The 25800-nt window shown below is 46.0% G+C and overlaps 2 protein-coding genes and 1 non-coding gene across 6 annotated transcripts in view; 2 read left to right on the forward strand and 1 right to left on the reverse strand.

Moving 5' to 3' along the window:
* The window catches only part of LUC7L3 (LUC7 like 3 pre-mRNA splicing factor), a 30743-nt gene extending 24550 nt beyond the window's left edge, over nt 1–6193 (forward strand). Inside the window, exons 10-12 of one of the 4 annotated variants that reach the window (XR_003320095.4) lie at nt 19–212; nt 1723–1791; nt 5630–6193. Coding sequence is in view for 2 of the 4 variants with exons in the window: in XM_026513159.4 (XP_026368944.1) it covers nt 19–179 (161 nt within the window). In the remaining 2 variants the exon portion in view is untranslated. Of the gene's footprint in view, nt 1–18; nt 2201–5629 lie in introns of those variants that run through there. The other 3 variants (XR_007191085.2, XM_026513159.4, XM_057317718.1) reach the window with 3 other exon arrangements.
* Nucleotides 6194–6578: 385 nt separating this feature from the next.
* On the forward strand, nt 6579–6684 carry LOC113265702 (U6 spliceosomal RNA). Its single transcript, XR_003320110.1, has one exon. It is a non-coding gene; the product is annotated as a U6 spliceosomal RNA (small nuclear RNA).
* Nucleotides 6685–8854: 2170 nt separating this feature from the next.
* On the reverse strand, nt 8855–15157 carry ANKRD40CL (ANKRD40 C-terminal like). Its single transcript, XM_057318087.1, has 4 exons — nt 14937–15157; nt 11888–11962; nt 11116–11300; nt 8855–9769 (listed from the first exon to the last, which is right to left on the reverse strand). The coding sequence occupies exons 1-4, from the start codon at nt 14974–14976 to the stop codon at nt 9626–9628; spliced, it is 444 nt and encodes a 147-aa protein (XP_057174070.1). The 5' UTR covers nt 14977–15157; the 3' UTR covers nt 8855–9625.
* Between the last annotated feature and the right edge of the window lie 10643 nt (nt 15158–25800).

The raw sequence follows: 25800 nt of genomic DNA on the forward strand, positions 1-25800 counted from the left end.
TGTCTTCTTTTATGGCAGAAAAGAGGGGATCTGATGATAAAAAAAGTAGTGTGAAGTCCAGTAGTCGAGAAAAACAGAGTGAAGACACAAACACTGAATCAAAGGAAAGTGATACTAAGAATGAGGTCAATGGGACCAGTGAAGACATTAAATCTGAAGGTGACACTCAGTCCAATTAAAACTGATCTGATAAGACCTCAGATCAGACAGAGGTAAGTGTATTGTTTCTCACTTTGATTAGGGCTTTTTGTTACTGTTTGACAGTGCAGCGTAAGTATGCACAGATGAAGATGGAGCTAAGCCGAGTAAGAAGACTTACAAAAGCATCTTCTGAAGGAAAAGACAGTGTAGTCCTGCAAAACATTTTGAGGTACATTGTTTTGTCTCAGCTATTTTGTAGCAGACTCGTGCCCCCATTAGTGTGCCTCTTTGGAAATTATTGCCCACGTTTGTAATATAGTCGCCATTGAAAAGTTAATTATCCTTTTTTTTAGGGATTTTGCTGTCATTTCTTTTTTTTTTTTCTTTTTTTTAATAAAAAGGTTGAACTGTTTTTTTTTTTTCTTTTTGGTATTAAGTCCATCTTGTGTTGGTACATTGGCAGAGACATATGCTTTAAAAACTTAAATATTTCTGAGGCACATGTTGGACTACTTTGTTTTAATTAAACTGCTAGTATTTCTTTGTCAAGGATGTTTCTAGTTTTTTGCTTTATTGCCTTGCATTCTAATGCAGTTTGTTCTGTAACTCGAGAGCCAGTAGCATTGGATTGATGGAAGTGTAGGGTTTATGAATTATTGCAGCTGACTACCATACCTCACACAGCGTTGGTGTTGTGAGCGGCCCATGAAAAGCCAAATTAAAAATCAAGGATTCAGTCAAACTAAGCAGGTACTCATGCCAGGTACTCCTTTCTCTACCCACATCCATGTTTGAATGCTATTGCCTGTGATCTTTACGCTTAACTGTTGTGTATCTTTTTTGTTCTTTACAAGAAGCACAGAGGGGTTTTTTGTGTATTGCGTGAAAACTTTTAAATCAAATGTTAACAGAATGGAATTTTTTTTCAACTGTATGTAGGGATGCAGTGGTGCCCAGAATTAGATATCTTTAAAGAATTTTAAATACAATAAACACTTCATATTATTCGCCTTGTTACATTCAATGCAATTCTCAAGTCTTTAAGAGGTATGTGTTTAATATTTCCTACGGTGTAGGAGCGTTTGCAGTCAGCCATAGGCACGTAGGAGTAGTCACTGGCTGATAACGTTTAAAGCAGCAGTGAGTAGCGAGGATAGACACCTTCCATCTCTGAAACACGAAAGAACCAATGAATCGTATAGAATGAATTTGGGTTTTTAAAGAACTATTAAAAGTTAGGTTTTATAAGAGTTCTTAAAACCTATAAACTATTCATTCTTTGGGCTAGTGGCTTGGGATAAAATAAATAAATGAAAGGGAGTACCGATTAGTTGGTTTTGTCAATGGCTTTCTTCTTCTAGGACAGCAGTATAGTGTCCGTGTGTGAGCCATTCACACATAGGCAAGCATACACAGGCACAAGGCTTTAAGTCCACACTGATGCTTGAGAATTAAGAAGAATACAAACATTCCATGTACATATATTAATTAGCAGTTAGTGACTGGGCCAACACTTAGTCATAAAAATTTGCCTTTTACATGTTGTCTAATTATCATTTTTCCCCAAATTTTGCATTGTAGGACTACTGTTCGAAGATTTTTGGAAGAAAACTGAAAACGACATAAAGTGAAGATCGACATTAAAATGAGGTGAAAGAAAACTATAGTGGCATAGAAAAAGTATAAAGCTCAGTTAGTTGTTTTTTGTTTTGTTTTGTTTTGTTTTTGTTTTTTTGTTTTTTTATTAAAAATTAATTCAGGACTGATGTGACCTTACCAGATTTCAGAACGTGTGTTGATAGTATATATATATATATATGCCACTGAAAACTTAGGTCCTGTATCATATTTTTTTTCTTTAAGACTTTTTAAGAAATATTACCTAAACATGTGGCTTGCTCAGTGTTTAATTGCAAGTTTTCATTCTTGGACTTTGAAAACAGGTTAAACGTTAGTATTTGTGTGAATCAGACTAAGTGGGATTCCATTTTTACAACTCTGCGATACCTAGCCTTTGGATTTAGAAGTGAAAATAAAGTATCTCTGACTTTCTGTTACAGATTTGATTGTCTCTGTCATTGAAAAGTTTTAGTATTAATCTTTTTCTAATAAAGCTATTGACTCTGAACTAGTCCCTTGTTTTAAATATGAGGTGCACTGTTACTAGAGGTGTTGGTGTACAGTTTTATCTGATTGTTCTGTTTAAGACTAATTTTTATAGAATTTTCGCAGTTTAAATGTTTAAATAATGGTGCTTCAATTTTGGGTGGTTATGAATAAATTTGAATTCTGCTTTTAATAGCAAAGATGTACAGTGAACTAGAATATATTTTTACATCCCCTGAGAGATTCCTTTAGTAGTAGAAAATTCAGACTATCCTTCTGATGGACACTATCCTCCTCTAGCTATGAGAGAATGATGTAGAAGAGCGTTCAGGAACTTTTAACTAGCTTTTGGTCTTTGTTTTAGATCCTGTATCAAGATTTCTTTTAATCTGGTCTTGTCAGATTACAAATGTATTCATTTCTGTGTGTGGGGTGTGTAGTACACATAATGATTTATTTCAAAAACTGATGCTTAAGCAGGTGATTTTTTCCCCCACATACAGCTAATTTGGCAGCATGTTTCTATCTATAGGCAGCTTTGGCGACTGTGTAAAAGTGTTCTCTCCAGCTACATGTGTCATAGCAGTTCTTTGTGATTTATAGTTTTCAAGTCTTGCTGTCCGTTTATAGGTAGTGAAACCAAGTAATTGGGTTAAATGACTTATGCAAGGTCACATGGCTCCATGTGGATAGCGAGCTAGCCTGTGGAACCTGGGTCTCTGCCTCTCGGTCCAGTGCCTCACTGTTAGGCCACTGTATTCCGTGTAATGGGCGTGGTGAACTGTCAGAGAATGTACTAAAATACCCTCCACCGAGCTTTGGAAAGTAATGAAGCTGCCACCTCAGAGGTGCTCGGTGTGAGATCACACTGGGAGCACAGAGCGCTCCTGGCTTCCTAGCTGATCCAGGAGATCGCAGCGGGAGGTGAAGGGTTATCTCTGCCTTCGTCAGGATTAGGATGAGATGGCGAATCAGTCTCACACAGGCAGCCAAGCATGGCTTTGTGTAGTTTGACAAGATTGCGGTTGCAAGAGTAAAGGACTTAAAGTGCTAGTTTGCCATATTCTGTTACTCGGTATCAAGAAGAACAGAAAACAATTGGCTGAAGTATTAAGGCACTAAGTTTATTAAGGAATTAAAATGCCAGATTTGTTCTTCCTCACCTCGAATTAGTAACTAATTTCAATGAGGTACAGTAAACGAGTTCATGAGAAGTCGTCATCGTCTTCGTGATTCTGCGGACACTTAGATGTGTTCATCATGATTGAAGCTCTGTAGGATTTGAGGGAGACGCCTGGCCTCTTCGTGTGGCCATGACTAAGGTCTGGTTTTAGTTGGGGGTCAAGTTGGGTTGCCCTCAACACCCAAAATTTAATCAGCTCAAGAGGAAATGAGTTTTAGCAAATTCATAAGAACCCAGTATAGAGGCTGTGTGCTAATTGAATTTACTGTGAGAAATACACATTTCTGCCTTTAGGGCCAGACAGTTGTCAAGATGGTCAGTGTGTATTTTCTGTGTGAAAAGCCTTTAAGGGGCACCAGATTTTATTACTCAGAAGATTACTTGATAAGGTTGGAATGGATTCAGAGGAATCAAATTTTTTCAGAGTTTTATTTTGGAAAACTTAAGACCTACATAAAAGTAGAACAGTATAATTAGCCTCTATTAAAACTCAACCACTAGTAAGACTCAATGGCCAGTCTTATTTTATATGTGTATATGCATGTGTGTATGTATCCCCTGCCTCCTATCATTTTCAGGCAAGTCTCAGACACACCTTTAATCTGTAAATATCTCAGCATGTATTTCTAAAAGTTAAGAAATTAAAACAAGTTCATTAATGAAAATAAATGGGATGAATGTTTAATTGGCCGGAGTCCTCAACTGTAGTACTGGTCTGGTAGCTTACTTTCCATTGTGTGTCTCAAGGGGACCAAGTAATGAGTCTGCTGCTCTGGCACCCTCCCCTCTGCCATGTAGGAAGACTCTAGCATCACCTCCTGTTTTGTTAAGGCATTTTTCCTTCGAACAGATAACAGTATATTTACAGTTGACCCTGGAACAATGAGGGAGGTGAGGGGTGCCAGCCATCCTCCCACCCCCCCATTCAGTCAAATCCATGTATACTTGACTTCCCCAAAAGTACTAGTAGCCTACTGCTGACCAGAAGCCTTACCTATAACATTGTTAACATGTATGTTGTATATGTATTATGTACTGCATGCTTACAATAAAGTAAGCTAGAGAAAAAGTGTTAAAATCATAAGGAAGAGAGAATACATTTATAATAATCGGCTGTAGAAAATCCCTGTATGAGTGGACACATGCAGTTCACATTCATGTTCAAGGGTCAGCTGTATTTTTCAGTTTGGATTAAGACCCATTTCTTGCCTTCTTGAGGTTATAATAAGCCAGTCATATTTCAGCTTAGATATTTATCTCCTGGCCTTATACATTCCACCATAGGCAGTCTGTCTGGTGTCCCCAGTATATAGTTAGTGTCACAGAAGACAAACCACCCTGTTTCCAGGGTCTGAGAACACTTAGACCACATACAGGTTGTTAGCCACCTTCTGATTAAAGTTTCTAGAGATGTTACAACGGAAAAATTTAGGGTGGGAGTTTTTTGAGCTTGCATCCATTCCGTGCTTTTAAAAATGCATTTTAGATGGGCTGTGTGAATATTTTTAAACATTATTCTAAAGTGCATGAAACAAAAGGAAAACACTCGAGAATTTATTGTGTATATTATCTGTGGGATGGGACTTCTTTCAGGGACGATTTTCAAGTGTGAGTTCAGACTGATTTTTAGTTTATGAAAGAACCCCAAGGACTACTTTTAAAGAATTTTATGTTACAATTGTAATGCTTGTACGTGGTTCAAAAAACAACAGTAGAAGTGTTAAGTGATCTCTCTCCCTTTTCCTGTCCCTCTGGTTCTTCTTCTCCAGGAGCTACTGTTAACAGTTATTCTTTCTGGAGGGAGGTGGGTGGTGGGGGCTGTAAGCATATATGTATAGACCTTTTTTTATATATGAAGTACACCATATGTTTTGAATCTTGCTGTTTTCACTCCGTATATTTAGAAACATTGAGATGTAGGAGACCGCCCTTTTAAGTTTTAACATGTAGTTTTTAAAAATACATTTCAAGTAAACCAAAGCGGAGAAGTCAATGTGTTTTTCATTGTTGTATCAGATTTTTAAATTTCCTACTTTGAAAATGCAGTTTGAGAGTCATAGTTGATCTGTTTCTTCTCCTCAGCCCTCCCAAGTAGCTCAGTTGTCAACAGATTTAAGAATGTTTAGGAACAACAGCTTTGGAAGTAGTTTGGCATAAATGGCCGTGCCCTAATTTCTTGTGTGGCTATTCCACTCCTAGATACATACCCTAGAAAAACTCTTAACACGTGTTTTCAGGAGATGGATGTGAAAATGTCACAACAGCGTTGTTTGTAATAGGAAGAAAAGGAAAACAAGAATAAACTGGAAAAACCCCACCTGTCCTTCAGTCCACTGGGTAGATTCTGTGGCCTATTCCCGCAGTGGAATTGCACGGAAGTCAGCCACAGCTACACGTGTGAACACGGATGAATCTTGGAAAAGCAAGTTGCATAAGAATACATCCACTATGGTTCCGTTTCTGTGAAGGTCAAAATCAAGCTGTTAAATCTATGGTAAATGAAAGAAAAGCAAGAAAATGATAACTTGGAGTTCAGTGTTACCTCTTGCATCGCAGGGAGAGGAGACCGTGGAGGGCAAGGAACAGCCTTCAGAGGAACTGCTGACGATGCTTTGTTGCTAAAGCTGGGTGGGCGGTTTCTTTTTTAAACTGTATGTTTATGTGCTTTTGTATGTATGATATTTCTTAATAAAATTTAAATTTAAAAAATGGGACAAGGTCTTTTGGTGTAAGTAGTGACTAATAAAATAGACTTAAAAAGCATACTGTATTTAATGAAATTTACCGTCTTGTAATTTCTGGCAGGTATAAAAGGTATGGTTTCTTGAGCGCCAAATTTAGGGCCTTAATTGTAGTTCTTTAGAAGCAAGAAGTAGGGCGTAAGTGTATGTTTTCTTTGTGATCACTTATTTTTATCTTTACATACTTGTCATTTGGGAGTTGGGTGTCAGCCAAGGAGCTGCTGCTTTTGTCCTGCTGTACGTTTCTTGCAAATTCATGCGCTTCCAGAAAGGGAACTGCTGGGTGAGAAGAGCAGTACACGTGGCTGGTGGTCAGCACATCCTTGCCCTGTTCAGACTAGACCGTTGAATCAGAGGGGCTGTTCCATTCTGGCCTTGTTCTGTTCTCATGAGGGGCACCGTGAAGTGAGCTCTCACTTTGGCCGCACATACACTAAAATTGGAACGATGCAGAGAAGACCATGGCCCCTGCGCGAGGAAGACACACGGATTTGTGAAGCGTTCCATATTTCTGTGCTCGCTCGCTCGCTCTCTGACAAAATTCTGGAAAAAAAAGGGAAATTGAAAGTAGGAATGTGCCTGCAGGTGCGTGCAATTCACCTGTATCCACAGTGGACTCTTAGCCCCAACCGTGGTCCCCAGGCGAGCCTTTAATCCCCCAGCGGAGCTTAGGGCTTCACCCTGGCTTCATTCCGTGCGGCCCTGAGTACTGTTGTGCCAGGTGCTGTTGGGATAACCTTGGATAGATCAGTGAGCAGAATAGGAACAGCAACTTCTCCAGGCCTGTGAGCTGTACAGGAGGGACTGAAGTGGGGGTGTTATGTTACCAGTCACCTCGTTATAAAAACATTAGGTTGTGAATGACTAAGAATTCTAGATCATTCCATCTTTTTGTTTTAACCAACATGTGTTCTGGAACCTTTCAGGATAAGCATCCTAGTACCTCATTCATTTCGGCCACTTAAAAATCTTAAAATGACATTAAGTTGGCATAAAATCAGTGGAATTGTACCTTCACAAATTGGTTTCCATAGTCTGCATGAAGTATAAATTACAATGAGAATTACTCTTGAAGTTCCAATTTTTACTCAATCTTCAGCCTTAGACTATTCGTGTTATAGGAAATAAGTTTCTGTGATTTTTTTTTGTTTAAACTATGTTCATTGGAATGGCTATTTGCTCAACAACCTGGTGATAAGTTGCTGCCGTCGTCGAATTACCATAATTAATCATGAGGCAGCGTGTAGGTGCTGTTGCTGTGACAGTGCAAGCTTTCCTCCCAACATTTTTTTCAAATTGATTCTACCGTAGTAAAGATACCACCTAAAACCTCACTTCCCCACAAAGGGTGATTTGGGGCCATTAACAGCCAGTCCTGAGCTCCTTCCCAAATTTTCCTTATTCAAAACAAAATTGAGAAAACCTTGGAATTGGCACTTGGGGGTTGTCATTGTTCACAGTCCTGTGGCACTGCCACGGTACTACGTGAATTGGCTTGCAGTAGGGGCTGTGCTGTCGGAAAGACCTGTGACTTGCGTGCTGAGCTTAAGTTTCGAGTGGAGGTGCTCCCACCCTAGAGGTCCGTGGCTGCTGAGCAAGCGGAAGGTTGAGGTCTCATGTACTCATCCTTTTTTTTTTTTTTTTCCAATTTAAAGATCTTATGTATTTGAGAGTGCGTGCAAGCAGATGGCGGGGGGTGGCAGGGAGCAGAGGGATAGGGACAAGCGAACTCGGCGCTGAGCGTGGAGCCCAATGCAGGCCTCGATCTTAATGATCCTGAGATGACCTGAGCCGAAACCAAGAGTCGGATGCTCAATCGACTGAGCCACCCAGGCGCCCTTCATATTTTTATGAATGGAATGGTACATCTGTTTAAAACCTTGCTCTTTGGACAGTTGGGCGAGGGAAATGGTGTAGTGTTTGTCCCCCACCCTTCATCAAAGCTGAGGTTCTGAATTTGCAGAGGCGGCATGGTGGCCCAGTACGTGCTGGGGGAGACAAGACACTGCTTGCCCAGAAGGCGCTCTGGTATTTTATAGCTCAGTTCCATGAATTAGAGTCCAGGAGTAATGGCTGTGAAGAGAAGTGACAGTGTATGGGGTTAAGTGGGTAAATGGGGTCAAGATACCTGAGTGCTTCCAAAGTACCAGCAGGTTGTTTTTTTTTTTTTTTTTTTTTTTTTAGATTTTATTTATTTGACGTGCAGCAAGAGAGGGAACACAAGCAGGGGGAGTGGGAGAGGGAGAAGGAGGCTTCCCGCTGAGCAGGGAACCCAATGTGGGGCTCGATCCTAGGACTCTGGGATCATGACCCGAGCCGAAGGCAGAGCCCAACACTGAGCCACCCAGGCGCCTGGTACCAGCAGTTCTTAACTAGAAGTTTGGGTGAGTTGACCCAGAAGGATTCTAGGTAGTGTGATAGGAATCTAGCTTTGAGCTAGTTGTTGGTTAGAGTGCCGACTTTGTTTTTTTCATCTGATAAGTAGAGTTGAGTGCTGTGGGCTGTGCCTTGGCTGTTGTACAAGTTGTGTGTTCAAAATGGCCTCAAAGGTAACTCGAGGCTATTAAGTCTTGCCATTTTATAGGCAAGTTAAAGTGTAAATAGGAAGTGATGGTGTGACATGCTTTTATTTTTTTAAAGATCTTTTTTAGAGAGCACGGGGGGAGGGTCAGGGAGAAGAGAATCTTAAGCAGACTTCACACTAAGCAAGGAGCCTGACGTGGAACTCAATCCCAGGACCCTGGCATCACGACCTGAGCTGAAACCAAGAGTTGGACGTTTAACCGACTGTGCCACCCAGGCGGCCTTATGGTGTGACATGCTTTTAAAAGTGGAGCACTGGGGGGCGGGGCACCTGCTGGCTCAGCCAGTGGATCCTGTGACTTGATCTGGGGGTTTTGAGTTTGAGCCCCACGTTGGGTGTAAAGATTAAAAATAAAGTCTTAAAAAAAATGGGGCACTGGTTGAACCAGTGTACCAAGGGGGTCTTGGCTTTCCCAGTACTCTCTGCTTACCCTGCCCTTTTTGGAGTTGACATGAACAGACCTCGGCTACTTGTCCTGACTGAACCTTAGTATTTACCTATGGCTGATCAGGATTGGGGCACAGCGCCACAAAATAAACTTGCTATGATAAGTATCATCCTGCACAAATTTTTTAAAAAGATTTTATTTACTTGAGAGAGCCCGAGCAGTGGGGAGGAGCAGAGGGAGAGGGACAAGCAGACTCCCTGCTGAGCAGGGAGCCCAACGCGGGGCTCGATCCCGGGACCCTGAGATCATGACCTGAACCACCCAGGCGCCCCGCACAGTATTTTAAAATAGCTCTATTTGTCAAAGCACTTTTTGAAATTTCTCCCTGCCCAGAGAAGTTTGAGACGGAACAGTTTTCCAAAGTATACACATGAAGTGAGCGAACCGGTTACGTGATTCCGGGGTTTCATTTCTGGGCTTTTCTAATAGGTCAGTTTTGCGGCATTGCTGTTGTAGCAGGGCTTCTCTGTCAGGGATGGTGTGTATTCTACCAATTCAGAGCTCCCGTGTTTCATTAGGATGAGTTCTATCTCCTGGAAGTCCCGTAGTCTTCGAATGTCTTTGTCCTTAATATGTAAAAGAAGTTATACAGTGGTTTAATGGTAGCATGTAAAATTATTAAGATTAAAAAGTCCCAATGGCCAGCATCTTGGGTTCTTGCCTAAACTCAGGGTATTTTTTTTTTAAAGATTTTATTTATTTATTTGACAGAGACAGCCAGCGAGAGAGGGAACACAAGCAGGGGGAGTGGGAGAGGAAGAAGCAGGCTCCCAATGGAGGAGCCTGATGCGGGGCTGGATCCGAGAACGCCGGGATCACGCCCTGAGCCAAAGGCAGACGCTTAACGACTGAGCCACCCAGATGCCCCAAAACTCAGGATATTTCTGTATTGGTTTCTCTGTCATGGTAAACTAAGGTAGCAATTGAGAAGTTTTTTTTTTTTTAAAGATTTTATTTATTTATGTGACAGAGAGACAGCCAGCAAGAGGGAACACAAGCAGGGGGAGTGGGAGAGGAAGAAGCAGGCTCCCAGCGGAGGAGCCTGATGTGGGACTCGATCCCGGAACACCGGGATCACGTCCTGAGCCGAAGGCAGACACTTAACCACTGCGCTACCCAGGTGCCCCGAGAAGTTTGTTTCTTTCATTCATTCATTTTTTTGGCGGGGGGGGGTCTCTGTTCCAGGTTCCTAAGGGGACTGACTATAGTCCCAAACTGATGCAGCGTAAGAAAAGGACTTTTTTTTTTTAAGTAATAATTATAGCTCTCATTTATTAAGAAGTTAGCATGCACCAGTAATTGTATACACATTGTTTCAAATCCAGGAAAGGGCATTTAAAAAAAAAATCTAGAAAATACGATCACCCTGCCATTCCTTTACAAAGACTATACTACTAGCCATGACACCAAGGAGAATTGTTAAAGGCATTTTGAAAGCTTTTAAAGAAATAATGCCCAAAGAAATGAGATTTTTCTTCTGAAATTAGAGAACTGTATTTTGAATCTGGAAAATCTATAAAAATGCAACACAGTTTTACCAGATTACAGAGGCTGAACTGTTGTGGGCAAATAAAGGTGGGGTAATCTGTTCCTTGCCGGAGACCAGCCCGCTTTGCAGCCAGGTTTGCAGAGATGGAAGGGGCCAAATGCATTGAACTGAGTCTTCCACTTAGGCATCAGTTGTAATTCAGACCATTTTAAAGGGTTTATGAATTTAGGTGTGCAAATCGGTAAAAGCACCAGATTGAAAATTACTTAGCTACCATAGCTGCCCTGCAGCCCACATTTCCCAGGGTCTTAAATTTGTTTTCGCATTAGAAATGCAAAAGCTAAGTGATGAGCTTCACAGAACATTAATTTCGCCCACTTAGAACCCCGAAAACGTCTGCATTTAGATACTTGCAAGCCCTACCTTTCTGAGCAGTGTGTTTGGTAGCTTTCTGATTGTCTTCACTTGCTCCGGTTCAATCCCCAGTTCCGAGCAACTGACTTCTAGTAGATTCTGGTAACTGAGCTCTCCTCTGTTCAGTTCAACTTCAATGAAGTCATTTTCTCTGGGACTCTGGATTCTGACTTTAAGCACCAGCTCGAAATCCCCTGCAAATTCATTCGTAAAAGAAAGAAAACACCCGATGTAAAGCCTTTCAGTTGACAACATCATCCATTCTTACAGCACAGCGTGTCCCAAGAACTGCATAAGAGGTGGTCACGGAGCTTTTATTGGTGTCTAGGAACTTCAGATTATCTGAGGCTTTTCTTGGGGTGCTGGGCAAGCTCTGGGGTGTATGCCCCATTATACTCACCAAAGAGCTTGCAGTTTGAAGCCGGACGGGGATTGAAAAAATTAATAAGATTTAAATGTATCACCCTCGAGCCGTACATGGTAGGTGTTTAAACTTGTTTATTTGAAAAGCTTCAAGGAACTGTTGAGCCCTGGGGCCCTGTATCCTTGAGAAGCTGTGGTGTAGACGTGCAGACGATTCCCTGTGATTCCTACTGCACCCCTCCCCAGGACTTCAAGGTGACAGGCCCTGAGAAGCAGGAGAATTGTACCATCTTTTGTGGGGGGACAGAGGTGTCGAGGGAGTCTTCACACTCGCTGGCCTAAGGAGTGTTGACTGAAGGTAGAAGAACCCGAAGGGCGTGTTTGGCTTTGCCACGGGGCCCCGGGGCTGCGTCCTCACCTGCACGGGTGTCCTCAGGTTGGGCACCCCCTGGGTCCATTGGCGGCTGTGGATTGGGGCCTCGTTTATGTTCATCTGGGAGGGAATTAGAACAAGAAAGCGTTGGGGCGCCTGGGTGGCTCAGTCAGTTAGGCAGCTCCTTCAGCTCAGGTCATGAGCCCAAGGTCCTGGGATCCAGTCCCATGCCAGGCTCCCTGCTCAGCGGGGAGTCTGCTTCTCCTCTGCCTCTGCCCCTTCCCACCACTCGTGCTCTCTCTCTCCCTCATAAATAAAATCTTAAAAAGAAAGCGTTGAGAAACGGCAGCACCTCAGCATTTGGCTCTCAAACAGGGACAACGGTGCCCCCTCCCCACTTCCTGCTCCCCAGTTCCGCCTCCTCCTCGAGGGAAAAGCCAAGTCACGAAAAGGGCAGTAATTATGTTCCGACTTGAAGAGTCATTTTCCTTCATCATGGCCCAAATCGTGAAAAGGAGCTGAGACGCTATTTTTAAGTGGTATGTAATCTGGGGAAGAAATATTTATAATCTGTGTACTTAACTCAAGTTTCTACTTAAATATTTTGGGCACTGAGTGCTTCGTGTCCCCAATTCTCGAGCAGAGTTCCTTTATAAGGCATTTTCTCAACCAGAAGGAAGGCAGAGGACAGTGAGCATTAGAGTGCTTTCCAAGGGCCAGGCCTCAGGATCCGCCCTGCTCCCTGAGAGACTGTGCTAAGCCCTGGGGTCAGGATTCAAGCCACCACCCCAAAACCTAGAGCGGTCTCTGTCCTAGAGCTGGCAAACTAGAGGAGAGAGAGATCCTGACCCAGTGACCTCAAGTAAATGTGAAGTTACAGGTGTGGGGCTGGCGAGGGCCAGAGACACAACAGCATGAAAGCATGGGAAGGGGTCAAGGAAGGGCGCCCTCAGGGCTGGGCGTTGAGCTGACATGGAAGGATGAGTAGGCTTAACCAGATCTAGAGCGAAAAAGAGGAAGATGAGCGCCCCAGGGCTAGAAACAGCAAAAGGAACCGTGTGTGGATGGAGTGGAGCTTTTGAGGAAAGAAGGCATCTAACATGGCTGCTGGGCAGAGAGCGTGGCAAGACGGCGTGAGGTGGGCCTGGCAGCCGCCGGACTGTGCGCTTCCAGGCCGACCAGTTCGGTGGCCGCTCGTCGTGTGAAGCGAGATACACTCATTTCATAAAAATACATAAAGTACAATTTCAAAGACAGGAAAAAAATGTAACATATTTACTTTTTAATATCTGTTTTATGTTGAAATGATAATTTTGATATATTGAGTGAAGTAAATACATTAAAATTATTTTCACCTGTCTTTTTAAAAATGTGGCTAACAAGGAAATTTTTAAATATGTGGTTTACATCATGTTTTTATTGGAAAGCGCTGGCCCAGGTGAAAGGTTTTGGTTTTTATCTAGAACAACACCAAGCCATTAGTTCTCAGCCCAAGGTGTCATAATCAGATTTGCATTTGGGAAAGAAAAAAAAAAACCAAACCTCACTGTCCTCAAAAAAAAAAAAATCCTGTGGGGTGTTGACATTCCCATTTTCAGATAAGAAAATGGAGGCTGAAAGGTGAAGTAACTTGCTTGAGCTTGCCCCGTGAGTACATGGCAGGACCGGGATGTGACCAGGGCTAGCGACATCAGCGGAGCCCAGAGCAAAAGGAAGGTGTGCAAAACGGCTTCCCCAAAGCCGCACCCCTAACCCACGGCAGATGGGTGACCCCCCGGGAATCAACCTCCCACCTGCACCCATCTGTACCTGGATGGGGGTGGGGGAGAGCTCCCTGCCTCCTCACTGCCTGTCGCCCTAGGAACATGCCCCCCTTGTCCGCCTCAACTCCAGCTCTTGCTTGAGTCCCTGCCAGGGGCCGAAGGAGACAGCAGAACTCTGGTGGGGAAGGGGCGGTGGGCTGGGAGTGGGGCTGCGCACACACGTGGGTCAAGGCTCCCAGCTCCCAACGCCCCAGCACGTGCCCCACTGTCCCGGCTGACTTCACTCACAAAACAGACTCCAAGATAAAATTATTTAAAATGGGGCACCTGGGTGGCTCAGTCAGTTAAGCGTCTGCCCTGGGCTCAGATCATGATCCCAGGGTCCTGGGATTGAGCCCGGCATTGGGCTCCCTGCTCAGCAGGGAGTCAGCTCCTCCCTCTCCTTCTACCTCTCCCCCTGCTCGAACGCACGCGTGCTCTCTCAAATAAATAAAATCTTTAAAAAAAATTGTTTAAAATGTCAAGCCAGCGACCACAGCGCATTTAATCCCAAGTGTGGGACCTTTTCTGAATGTGGGACTCTGCACAGCTGCTGCGATCACAGGCCCAAGAAGCCAGCCTTGCTTCTGGCTCAAAAACTACTCTCTCCGCACTGCCCAGTCCCTCCCCGCACTGCCCAGTCCCTCCCCAACCCCTCGCAAGGCAGCGGGATCTGCAGGCTCCTCCTTGCCCTGCGCTGTGGGCCACGGAGCAAGCCCCTCTCCCGGGAAGCCCTGCAGAGTCTCGGGTACCCAACCTGAGATGATGCCTTCCCCACCCCTCCCCCACTCACCCCACGCAGACAGCGCAAGGAACCTCCCCCAGCCCCGCCTGCCACAGGTAATAGCATTTTCTTCTCTGATGAACCTGTCAGATGAAGATGCCCCGCGTGTGCTCCGGGTCTGGCAGAAGTCAGAAAGCACGCCCTCTGAAGCCAGGCAGACTTGGGTTTGAAGTTTCCCTCGGCCACAGTAGCAGTGACTCGTTAGACAAGTTACTTAACCTCTCTGATCTGGAGAATGGGGTTAATAATCTCTACCTCGCAAGGTCGTAAGAAGCAAAGAAGTGCGCGCCGGTAATCGGTAATCGCGGGCGGCTACTGTTCATCCTCACGGCTGCGGATACTTGCTTCCCCTAAAGGACGCTCGGTCTGCTCGCTCTGCTCCCGACTCCACCTGCGGCAGAGCTGCGAAGGGCCACTGCCCTACCGGCTGCAGCATCCTCCCCTGCACCTTCCTTAGCCCCTCCCAAATGCTTGAGGACCACGTGGGAAACAGGGCTTCCAGACTCACCTGCCGGCTTCTCCCTCCTGTCCTGTTGGGGTTCGGCCATGGGTCAGCTCTGTTGTCCGTCAGGTCAGTAGCCCCTCTCACATGGAGGCACAAGCTCCCAGCTACACAGGAACCCCTCCTAAAGCTCAGTGCCTCTGTGTGCAGTGAACCAGCGATGGGGTCTGTCACTGGCCCGGTGACATGGGGTGGGGGGGGCTGTTTTATAGATGGACAAAGTAAGACTCCTGGGGGTGCCGCAGGATGTGCAGGGGACGACGCAAAGGAAGTTCAAGGCTCCCTCCTCCCTTCTCAGGCTGTGTCCAGCAGGTGACACCAGTGGGAAACGTGCCCCCAGGGGGCTCAGCCCCTGGCACCCAGCTGGACCCAGGCTGGGTTCGCCCTCCTTGGAAAAGGTTAGCAGCTCCTGCGTCAAGGATAGGAGGAGCCAAACACTTAGTTTCTTGGATCGAACAGGCTCTCCGTCCTCCCCAGTTCTCTCTCCCTTTTCTCCCAACCCTTTCCTCAGCAGCTGTGAGGGCCAAAAAAGCAGGAAGACCCCAGCCCATACCTGGGAGACTCTGCCTTGGCCATGATCCCAGATCCCTTGATTTCCAACATAAAAATGGAGATGGCTGGGGCTTGGAACGGGAGGTTTGAGGAAGAGTGCGTGGGGCTGGGCCAAGCCCCGGAAAGGGCTGCTGCTGCTGCCTCCAGGGGGTGCAGAGGGATAGGAACCCCCGGATAGGTCCGGGGATGGGTCTTACATTTCATTTACCCCTCCAGGGACAGAAGACAGGACAAACGGACAGGGCCTCAGAAAGCTGGAAAGGGCCAACGAGGTCACAGCTCACAGGTTCTCAAACTTAACTGTGCATTGGAATCACCCAGGGAAGCCCTAAAACCTGTGGGTGCCTGGGTCCCACAGAGTTGGTCTGGGGTGCCGTCTGCGCCCTGGAGGTGTTAAGAGGGTCCCCAGCGGAACTGAATGCGTGGCCCGAGTTGAGAACCACTGATTTGATCAAACTGCTTAAGGGGCAGATGAGGGAACGGAACGGAGACCCAAGGAAGGGAAATGCTCACCGATGGGCTCCTGGGCTGCCGGCCGCAGGCCTGGGGCTGGCTCAGGGTGGCCTGGTCACCAGCCTGACGCTGTCTCCCCGGCGTGCAGCGGTGCCCTTTCTGCCAGGAGTGGAGGAAGGTGGGGTCCAGCAGCGGAGAAAGCAGCAGGGACCCGTGTGGCCTCAGCTCCTGAGAATGGGGAGGAAAGTGCACTTTGGCCGGTGGGGCCGCTAGGGTGTGGGCAGCCATAAAAAGAGCCAACTGGCACCTTGCACCTGGATGGGTGTGGCCTAGGGGTGCACAGGGGCCAGAGGTGAAAAGGCTCGGACAGAGGGCTCTGTCCATTTCCACTCACTCGCTGCTCCACCCATTCATTCACTCGCTCCCCATTCAGGGATTCATTCATTCATGGAGTCCCCTCACTTTCTCTTCTCATTTTGGGGTCTCTCTCTCTCTTTTGTCTTTTAATTTATTTTAGTTAATTTATTTTTAAAGGTTTTTTTTAAAAGATTTTATTTATTTGCGAGAGACAGAACACAAGTGGTGGGGGGAAAGGGAGAAAGGGAGAAGCAGACTCCTCACTGAGCAGGGAGCCCAATACGGGGCTCGATCGCAGAACCCTGGGATCATGACCCGAGCCAAAGGCAGATGCTTAACCAACTGAGCCACCCAGCTGTCCCTATTTTTAAAAATTTTTTTATGTTATCTCTGCATCCATCGTATGGCTCCAATCAATCGACAGCCCCGAGGCTGAGAGTCGCACGCTCTGTTGACTGAGCCAGCCAGACGCCCTCCCCCCTTTTATTTTTTAACTTTTTTCAAGCAAAGTATTACATGCTCTAGTTTAAACAGTTTAATGGTGCTCAAAATCAGGGCCCACTAGCTAGGAAGAAGGCAACATGCTTGGTGGGGAGACAACCACACAGGCCTGGGGGGTGGGCTTTTTCATCCATTAGGCTGGCACCTAGTGGGTTCTTTTATTTATGTCTTAGCTTCTTTGTGTGGGAGGGTAGCTTTTTAATTTTAGTTGCTTTCCAACTGACCTGAAAGTTGCAGGAAAGAGTTTATACCCTTTAGCAATGGTTCACATTTTGCCACCTTTGCTCTAATATTCTTTCTAAATATGTATAGACATATATATGTATATATAATACACACATATACACATGCACATTTCCCCCCCCTTCAACCATTTGAGAGTAAGTTGTAGACATCATGTTCCTTTATCCCTAAAGACCTCAGGCTGTATTTCCTAATATCAAGGATATTCTCTTCCATATCAAGATGCAAGGATCTGGACATGGTGCCTGGGTGGCTCAGCCGGTTAAGCGTCTGCCTTCGGCTCAGGTCACGATCTTGGGGTCCTGGGACCGAGTCCTGCATCGGGCTCCCTGCTCAGCAGCGAGCCTGCTTCTCCCGCTCCCTCTGCCCCTCCCCCCACTTGTGCACGCTCTCTCTCTCTTAAATAAATAAAATCTTAAAAAAGAAAGCTGTAAGGATCCAAATCGAGAAACCTAACACGGACATAATTCCATTACCTAAACTGCAGTCCATACTCAAATGTTATCAATGAACCCACAATACCCCTGTTAGTGTTTTTTTTTGGTTTTGTTTTGTTTGTCCTGGTCCAGGATTTAATTCAGGATCCTGCACTGCATTTAATTTTTTTTTAAAGATTTTATTTATTTATTTGTCAGAGAGTGCGCACAAGCACGGAGAGCTGCAGGCCGAGGGAGAAGCAGACTCCCCCTGGAGCGGGGAGCCTGACATGGGGCTCGATCCCAGGACCCTGGGATCATGACCTCAGCCGAAGGCAGGAGCTCAACCCCCTGACCTCCCAGGTGTCCCTCGTGCACTGCATTTAATATTCACGTCTCATACATTTCTTTAATACAGAATAGTTCTTCAGGCTTTGTTTTCATTGACATTTTTGAAGAGTCCAAGCCAGTAATTTTGTCATTTGTCCCGCAGCTTGTTTTGTGTGATGTTTCCTCACAATTGGATTCAAATTAAGCCCTTTGGCAGGAATGGCGCCGCAGAGCTGGCCCGTCTTTCTTACTGCATCGCACGGAGGGGGCGGGCGCGTGGTGGTTTGTCCCATCTGAGGGGATGGTGACTTCAACTACTTGGGAGAGGAGGTGTCTGCCAGCTTTTCCCATTGCAGGGTTTGTTTTTTTCCCTTTGCAATTCATATGTATTTTATGGGGAGATACTGTGAAACCGGATTTTTCAAATCTTCACCCCTTAGTGATTAGAATTCATTGAAGATTTTGGCTTGAATCAGTGGGAACTTGTAATGATTGCACAATGGTGAGTCTCTAATTCCATTATTCTTTTTTTTTTAAGATTTTATTTATTTATTTTATTTGGCAGAGAGAGAAAGAGCGAGCACCCTTGTGCCTGCACGAGTGAGGGAGGGGCAGAGGGAGAGGGAGAGCGAGAATCTTCAAGCAGACTCCTGGCTGAGTGTGGAGCCCGACACGGGGCTCGATCCCAAGACCCTGAGATCACGACCTGAGCTGAAATCAAGAGCTGGGACATTTAATCAACTGAGCCACCCAGGGGCCCCTAATTCGATGATTCTTTCTACATAAATATTTGGTATTCTTATTGTAAGGAAGAGCTTTCCTCTCATTCATTCATCTGTCATCAGCATGGACTCAGGGATTCTTGTTTTATTCACTGGGTTATAATCCATTACTATCATTTTTTAAAAATTTTTAAATTTTTTATGGATTGGTTTTAAAAGATTTTATCTATTTATTTTTATTTATGTTTTAGAGGGAGAGCAGTGGAAGAGGGAGAGAGAGAACCTTAAGTGTTGGTTAAGATTCTCCGTGCTTGATCTCATGACCCTGATATCGTGATCTGAGTTGAAACCAAGAGTTGGACGCTTAACCAACTGAGCCACCCAGGCGCCCCAAAAGGTTTTATTTTTTATAAGCTCTACATTCAATGTGGAGCTTGAACTTGCAACCCTGAGATCAAGAATTGCACACTCCACTGACCGAGCGGGTCAGGCGCCCCTCTCATTATTTATTTTGATGTTCGAATGATCCCAACTTTATACAGTATGTGCTTCCAGCTGTTTCCCACATCCTGTGATGTATCTCCATTATTTTATGGGCACTTTCTTAATTTTTGGCACATCCAGATGTTCTGGGCTCAACTTGTTAATTTCCCCACCCCAGCCCTGGAATCCACCACTTCTCTGAGGAGTCAGGTTCCTTCTAGTTGGGGGAAGAGCTGTACTCGTTCCTACAGGGAGGCCAAAAAGAATGCCTCAGGGCCCTTTGAGTGGACAGAACTGGAACCACACGTACACGCATATGCATAGACATCTGTCTCTATATCGAAGACCGCAAGTTCATGACTGAGACTTCCAACGACAGCCCCCAACCACAGGGCTCTCCCCGCTTTCTTCAGTTCCGTATTACAACTCTCTTCCTCAACAGCGGGAAACCTGGCTCCTGACCCCTTACATATATTTACTTCTCTGCTGATCCCACGGCACACAGAAAGTGGTCCCAGGGCCACTCATCTGAAACACAGTTAGGTTCATTGTCTGCGTGTGCGTTTTAGAATTCTTCCCAATCCTCGTTGATACTTTTTTGAGTATGTAAAATGTGAATGTGGTTCTGGGCGCCTGGGTGGCTCGATCGGTTAAGCGTCCGACTCTTGGTTTTGGCTCAGGTCGTGATCTCAGGGTCATGAGATCGAGCCCCACGTTGGGTTCCGTGCTTGGTGGGGAGTCTGCTTGAGATTCCCTCTCTCCCTCTGCTCGTACTCCCTGCTCTCCCTCTCTCTTTAAAATAAAATAAATAAATAAAATCTTGAAAAAACCTGGACATGGTTCTAAGAGTTAAAATTATGCAGAAATTTGTATTCATAGAGATGTCATCCAACATTTCCACCCCTTCCATTTGCGCTCCTTTATTTCCTGAAGGAAACTAATCTTCTTAGTTTCTGAGCTATCCTTTCTAGGTTTCTTTTTGGAGAATTCACCAGATGGATGTCTATTTCCTTACTATTTATTTTTCTTACAGAAAAAGGTAGGACATACATTCTTCTCTACTTTGCTTTTTATTCACTAAACAATCCATCTGGAAATTATTTTATTGATCTCTTTATTTTTAAAGATTTTAATCTTAAGTAATCTCTACACCCAACATGGGGCTTGAACTCACGACCCCAAGATCAAGAGTCACGTGCTCTTCCAACTGAGCCGGCCCGGCGCCCCAGGAAATCATATCAGTTCATAGAGCCCCCCGTCCCCGGGTGAGTATTCTGTAGTCTAGTCAACAAACTGCCTACATCCAGGTATTCAGCGTACTTCCAATATTTTGTGATCACCACCAATGCCGTAATTAGTAATCTGCCTATGTATGTTTTATTGGTGAAGGTATATATTCTCGATAAATTCCTAAGAGGTAGGATCGGTGGATCAAAACTAAATGCATATGTAGTTTTGCTAGACACAACCACATTTTCCTCTATTAATACTTAACCCTTTCGCATTCCCATCAGCCACCTGTACCAGTGCTTGGCTTCCCCATGGTCTCCCAAACAGAGTGCTGTCAAGATTTGTTATTTCTGCCAGACAGTAAGAGATGGAATGTTGGAATGTAGGTTTTATGGTTATTGAGGTGAGGCCAAGAGCTCAGGAGACCACTAACACCGGAAGGACAGTGCTACTGAGAATTCCCAAGAGGAAAGGGAGGGCCGCACGGGGCCAGCCAGGGGAGCACCAGGGTCAGGAGGCAGGCGCAGCAAGGGGGACATGTAGACCAGAGCCTTTATCGCATGGCAAGCATGGCTAGGCAGGTTTAGGTCCAGCTAGTTTGAATGCACATTTCACTGGGCTCCGGGGTGTAGGGGGAGCGGCCTAATTGTCTGCTCCCCAGACCCAGATTGATTAGGGCAGCTGGAGAGTGGCCCCGAGGGTGGGAGCTTGATACCCTGCAGCCTCCTCATTCTTCTGTTGTCTGGGCTTTATCATTTACTAGGTCTTTCTCATGGTGGGGAGAGTCTCCCCCGGTCTCTTGCACACAGTGAGTACGGCATAGGCGTTGGCTGTCTCTGTCTGGACTATTTTAAGGATGTTTGTAGAGTGAACAATCTTGGAAGGCAGAGATAGTGTCTCTCTCTCCAGAGCAAAGGGCGGCTTTCTTTACTGCCCAGTATAATAAAGATAATGACTCCTTTGGGGGCAAAGGTCAGGCGGGTCTACTGACCATTGTAAAAGATGCTGGTTCCCTGAGGTTGGGGATCCCCCTTTGTAAGCTGCTTTATTTTTTAAATTATTATTATTATTTTAAGTATTCGTGTATATTACTTTGAAAAAAAAGAAGGAAGACTTTTAATGGCTGAGGAAGGTATCAAGGTGGGCGGTCCAGATGGCAGCCTCATGGAGCGTCCCCTCCCCACACCTGTGTGCTGCGGAGAAGACAGTGGGGGGCTCCTGGGACCCCCAGAAGACCCAGGGGTGTTGTGCCACCACTGGACCTGAACAGACCTGAGGCTTCAAGGGAGCGGGAGGCTAAAACCACACGCATGCCCTGTGCTTACCCTTCAGGGCCCAGGCAGGTGCACCCGGGCTGCTCACTCCTGGACGCACCCGCTCCTGGGAGGTAAGACTGTGGCCCCACTCCGTAGTACTTGGCCCTTAGTAGGCCCTCATAAGGATCTGTCAAATCAACGAGGAAAAATCCATGCTGGCTTCTAGGATTGGAGACCCAGCTAAAAATTCATTTGGGCTCTCTAAAAAGGGTGTGGGCGCTGGGAAGGGAGGGCTGAGAAGGGGGTGGGTGAAGGAGTCATTATTACTTGTGAGTGCGGGCGCTCGGTGATTAACTTCTCCCTGAGCCTCAGTTTCTTCATTTATGCAATGGGCGTTACTCGTGATTCCATCTGTTCTACTTGTAGGGACAATTCAAGGGTAGAATATGCAAAAATACCTTCCATATCTGTTGTTGTCTCTTGTCACCGCTGGATGGGAGTCCTGGTGGCCCTAAGCCAATTCCCACGAAGGCCTGGGGTACACGCTAGGGGGCAGGAGGTGCAGGGGCCTTCATATACCCGAGGACCCTTTACCTGCAGGCCCCGCCTCCCCTCAGCTGTTTTGCGTTGTCTTCTTCTTGGGGAGAAGGGGCACTGTTGTGGCCATATAGGCTTTTCTCTGGTCTTGGAATCAGCAAGAAGGCTCCCTGGAGAAAGATGCTGACTTTGTACGGGACAGACCTTTGGGAGATTTAACTATCTTGTGGTGCTCCAGCCCCAGGGGCGGGTGGAGAGCCGCGTCCCCGGGGTGGTTGCAGGACAGGGGATTTGAATTTAGGAAGCGGGGAACAAGGGCCAGTCCAAGAGCTTAGCTCGGCAGGGCGGCAGGATGGGCTATGACAGAGCCGTCACAGGACAATGTTCAGCGGGTCAGAAGACAACTCCAGGCCTCTGTGGGCTTCTCCCCTGGTGTAGCCGCTGCTGCATTTCTCTTGGGTCCTGGGTGTCTTCCTCACCCCAGGAAGTTCGGATAAGCAGCCGGAAAACCTAGGGGTGAGCGTCCCGGCACCTGCCCAGCCCACCTGCTGGACTGAACTGTGGGACTCGCCCTTCTCGACTCCTGCCCTCCCCTCTGCATCTGTGCGTGTCCTGGTTGCTGCAGTATTTGTTGTTTTTTATCGACAAAGTTATATAACGCTCCTGGTTTAAAAAAAAAAAAAAAGTCAAAACCTCAAAAGCCTGGAAAGTGCAAAATTCAGTCCTCCCGGGCACCTCCCAGAAACCTTGGGGTCCCACGAAGACATTTCCTCTGCCTTATTCCCTGATGCGTGCCCAGGCCATAGGACAGACTGGTGCCTGGGACCCCCGCCCCAACCAGGTGCCCAATGTTTGTGGAATGAATGAAAGAATTATGCATGAATCAGCAGTTTGGGATGAGTTTTCTCATGTCTTTTTCTATGTGCATAGCTGCATAAACATACTTAGAAAATATATGGCATCATGGTGTTAGTGTGGTTCTGAACTTTGAAAAACACTGACACAATTCCTTGTGGGTGTTTCTCCCTGTTCCTTTACACCAGGCTTTCTCAGCTTCCGCACCATGGATACTCAGGGTCGGATCAGCCCTTGTTGGGGGCAGTCCTGTGCCAGCAGGATGAGAAGCACCCCGGGTTTCCACCCACCAGACCCCGGTATCACACCCCCCACCATAGGGTAATACTAATAAAGGTTTCCCGGTGTCATCAGATGTCCCCTGGGGGGCAAAATTGCCTCCGCCGGAGAACAACAGATGCATACACCTACTTCCACCCTTGGCTGTGTCTCAGAGTGTTCCAGAACGTGGCTGTGGAATTTTTTAGCGGATTTGTCAACCAGGCGGAGCTGCTTCCAGTCCCTTGCACGAGGCCCACCCGAACGCTTGTGTGTTTCTGCAGGACACTTTTCCGAAGTGGGATTGCCGAACGGAAGCCAGGGCACGCTTGCGCGAAACTGTGCCCTTTGTGGGCACCGGCCCTTCGGGTTCTGTTCTCTCGTAGAATCGTGTGGACCGTTCCTTCCAGGAAAATGTGGAATAACAGCAGTCAGCACGAGGAGCCCCCTTTTGGCTCTGACGTTAGCAGTGTCCTTGGAAAAAAATCTGTTACAGTACAGGTATGTATGCGTACGTTTTATATATAAATGCATTTTTCAAGTGCTCTGCCACGGGGTCTCAGTGTTCTCTCTGAACATAAGGTTGTTTATGAGAAAGCATTAATGTTCCTTTTTTTTTTTTTTAAGATTTTATTTATTTATTTGACAGAGATAGAGACAGCCAGCGAGAGAGGGAACACAAGCAGGGGGAGTGGGAGAGGAAGAAGCAGGCTCCCAGCAGAGGGAGGGGATCAGGCCTGGGATCAGGCCCTGAGCCGAAGGCAGACGCTTAAGGACTGAGCCACCCAGGCGTCCCCCACATATAACTTCTGAGAAGCTTAATTCCTTTTCTTGTTTTCAAATATCTGATCTGTTAAGGGCTGAGAGGTATTTCCATTTGTCAATTTTTCTATGCATTTTCTTTTTTTTTTAAATATATTTTTAAAAGATTTTATTTATTTATTTCCGGAGAGAGAGTGAGCAAGAGAGAGAGCACAAGCAGGGAGAGCAGCAGAGGGAGAGGGAGAAGCAGACTCCCCAGTGAGCAGGGAGCCAGATGTGGGGCTCCATCCCAGGGCCTGATCATGACCTGAGCCTAAGGCAGACGCTTAAACGACTGAGCCCCCCAGGCTCCCCTCCATGCATTTTCTACAGTTTTTCTTTGTATACGTTTTTTACTAACAGCTTTATTAAAATATAATTCACATACCGTAAAATTTCCCCACTTAGAAATGTACGATTCAGGGTTTTCAGTATACTCCCAAGGGTGGGCAACCATCACCACAGTCTTATTTCAGAACATTTTCATCCTACAAAAAGACATGCGGGACCCATGAGCAGTCGCTTCTCGCTCTCCCAGGCCCTGGAGACTGCTAATCTGCTTTCTGTCTCTATGGGTGTGCCTATTCTGGACATTTCTTTTAAGTGGAGTCATGCGATATGTGGCCTTTTGTGTCTGGTTTCTTAAATTTAGCGTAAGATTTTCAGAGTTTATCCAGATTAGAGAATGTACGCGCTTCATTGCCTTTTATTGCGGATTAATTTTGCAGGGGGTGGAGATGATACATTTTATTCAGCACGTGACGGGCGTTTGGGCTGTCTCGGCTGTTGGGCTGTTGAGGAAGGCCGCTGTGCTCACCACTCTACCACCGGCAACTGTGAGGGCTCAGCTGTGATGAATAATGCTGCTGTCCACGTTCCGTGAAAGTTTTTGCGTGGACATGTGTATTTTATGTTATTTATTTATCTATTTGAGAGTGCGTGCATGTGTGTGCAAAAGGGGCTGGGGGAGGGGCAGAGGGTCTGGGAGAGACAGGACCCTAAGCAGGCCTAACCGACTGAGCCAGTAAGGTGACCCCCCCAAATTTTTTTTTAATTAAAAAAAAAGAACAAAACATGGGTGTCTAGGTGGCTCCGTTGGTCCAGCACCGACTCTTGATTTCGGCTCAGGTCACGATCTCAGGGTCGTGAGATCGAACCCCACCCTGGGCGTAGCGATTCTCTGTCTCCCTGTCCCTCTCTTCCATCTGTGCATTCATGTGCGTGCTCTCTCTCTCTCAGAAAACGAATTTTTCGGGTCGCCTGGGTGGCACAGTCGGTAAGCGTCTGCCTTCGGCTCAGGGCCTGATCCCAGCGTTCTGGGATCGAGCCCCACATCAGGCTCCTCCGCTATGAGCCTGCTTCTTCCTCTCCCACTCCCCCTGCTTGTGTTCCCTCTCTCGCTGGCTGTCTCTGTCAAATAAATAAATAAAATCTTAAAAAAAAAAAAAAGAAAACGAATTTTTCTTTTTAAAATCTCATTTGAGTGTATATACAGCAGTGGACTTGCCCGGTCGTAAGATCACTGTATGTTTCACATTTCATGGAACTGCCAGCCTGTTCTCCAAGTGGCCACTCCATCTTACAAGGCTACTGTCAATGTCAAAGGGTTCCTATTTATCCACATCCTCGCTCACTCGTGTTCACACCTGTCTTGTTATGTTGAGCCATTCTAGTGGGTGTGAAGTGGTCATCCGCTGTGGTTTTGCCTTTCACTAATGACTATTGACCTTGAACATTGTTTCATGTTCTTGGCCATCGTGTATCTTCTTTGGAGAAATGGCTACCCAAATTCATTGTCCATTTTTAAGTTGAGCTGTCCTTTCATTGTTGAGTCGTAAGAGATGTTTGCACACATTATGAATACAAGCCCCTTATT

The sequence above is a fragment of the Ursus arctos genome, unplaced genomic scaffold (assembly GCF_023065955.2).
Source record: "Ursus arctos isolate Adak ecotype North America unplaced genomic scaffold, UrsArc2.0 scaffold_24, whole genome shotgun sequence".
Taxonomy (NCBI): Eukaryota; Metazoa; Chordata; class Mammalia; order Carnivora; family Ursidae; genus Ursus; species Ursus arctos.

Coding starts and splice junctions, on each gene's coding strand:
- ANKRD40CL (XM_057318087.1), bottom strand. CDS start 14,976: ATGGCCGAACCCCAACAGGACAGGAGGGAGAAGCCGGCAG. Junction 11,301..11,887: donor ACCTGAGGACACCCGTGCAG/GTGAGGACGCAG, acceptor ATGAATTTGCAG/GGGATTTCGAGCTGGTGCTT. Junction 9,770..11,115: donor CAAACACACTGCTCAGAAAG/GTAGGGCTTGCA, acceptor TTACATATTAAG/GACAAAGACATTCGAAGACT.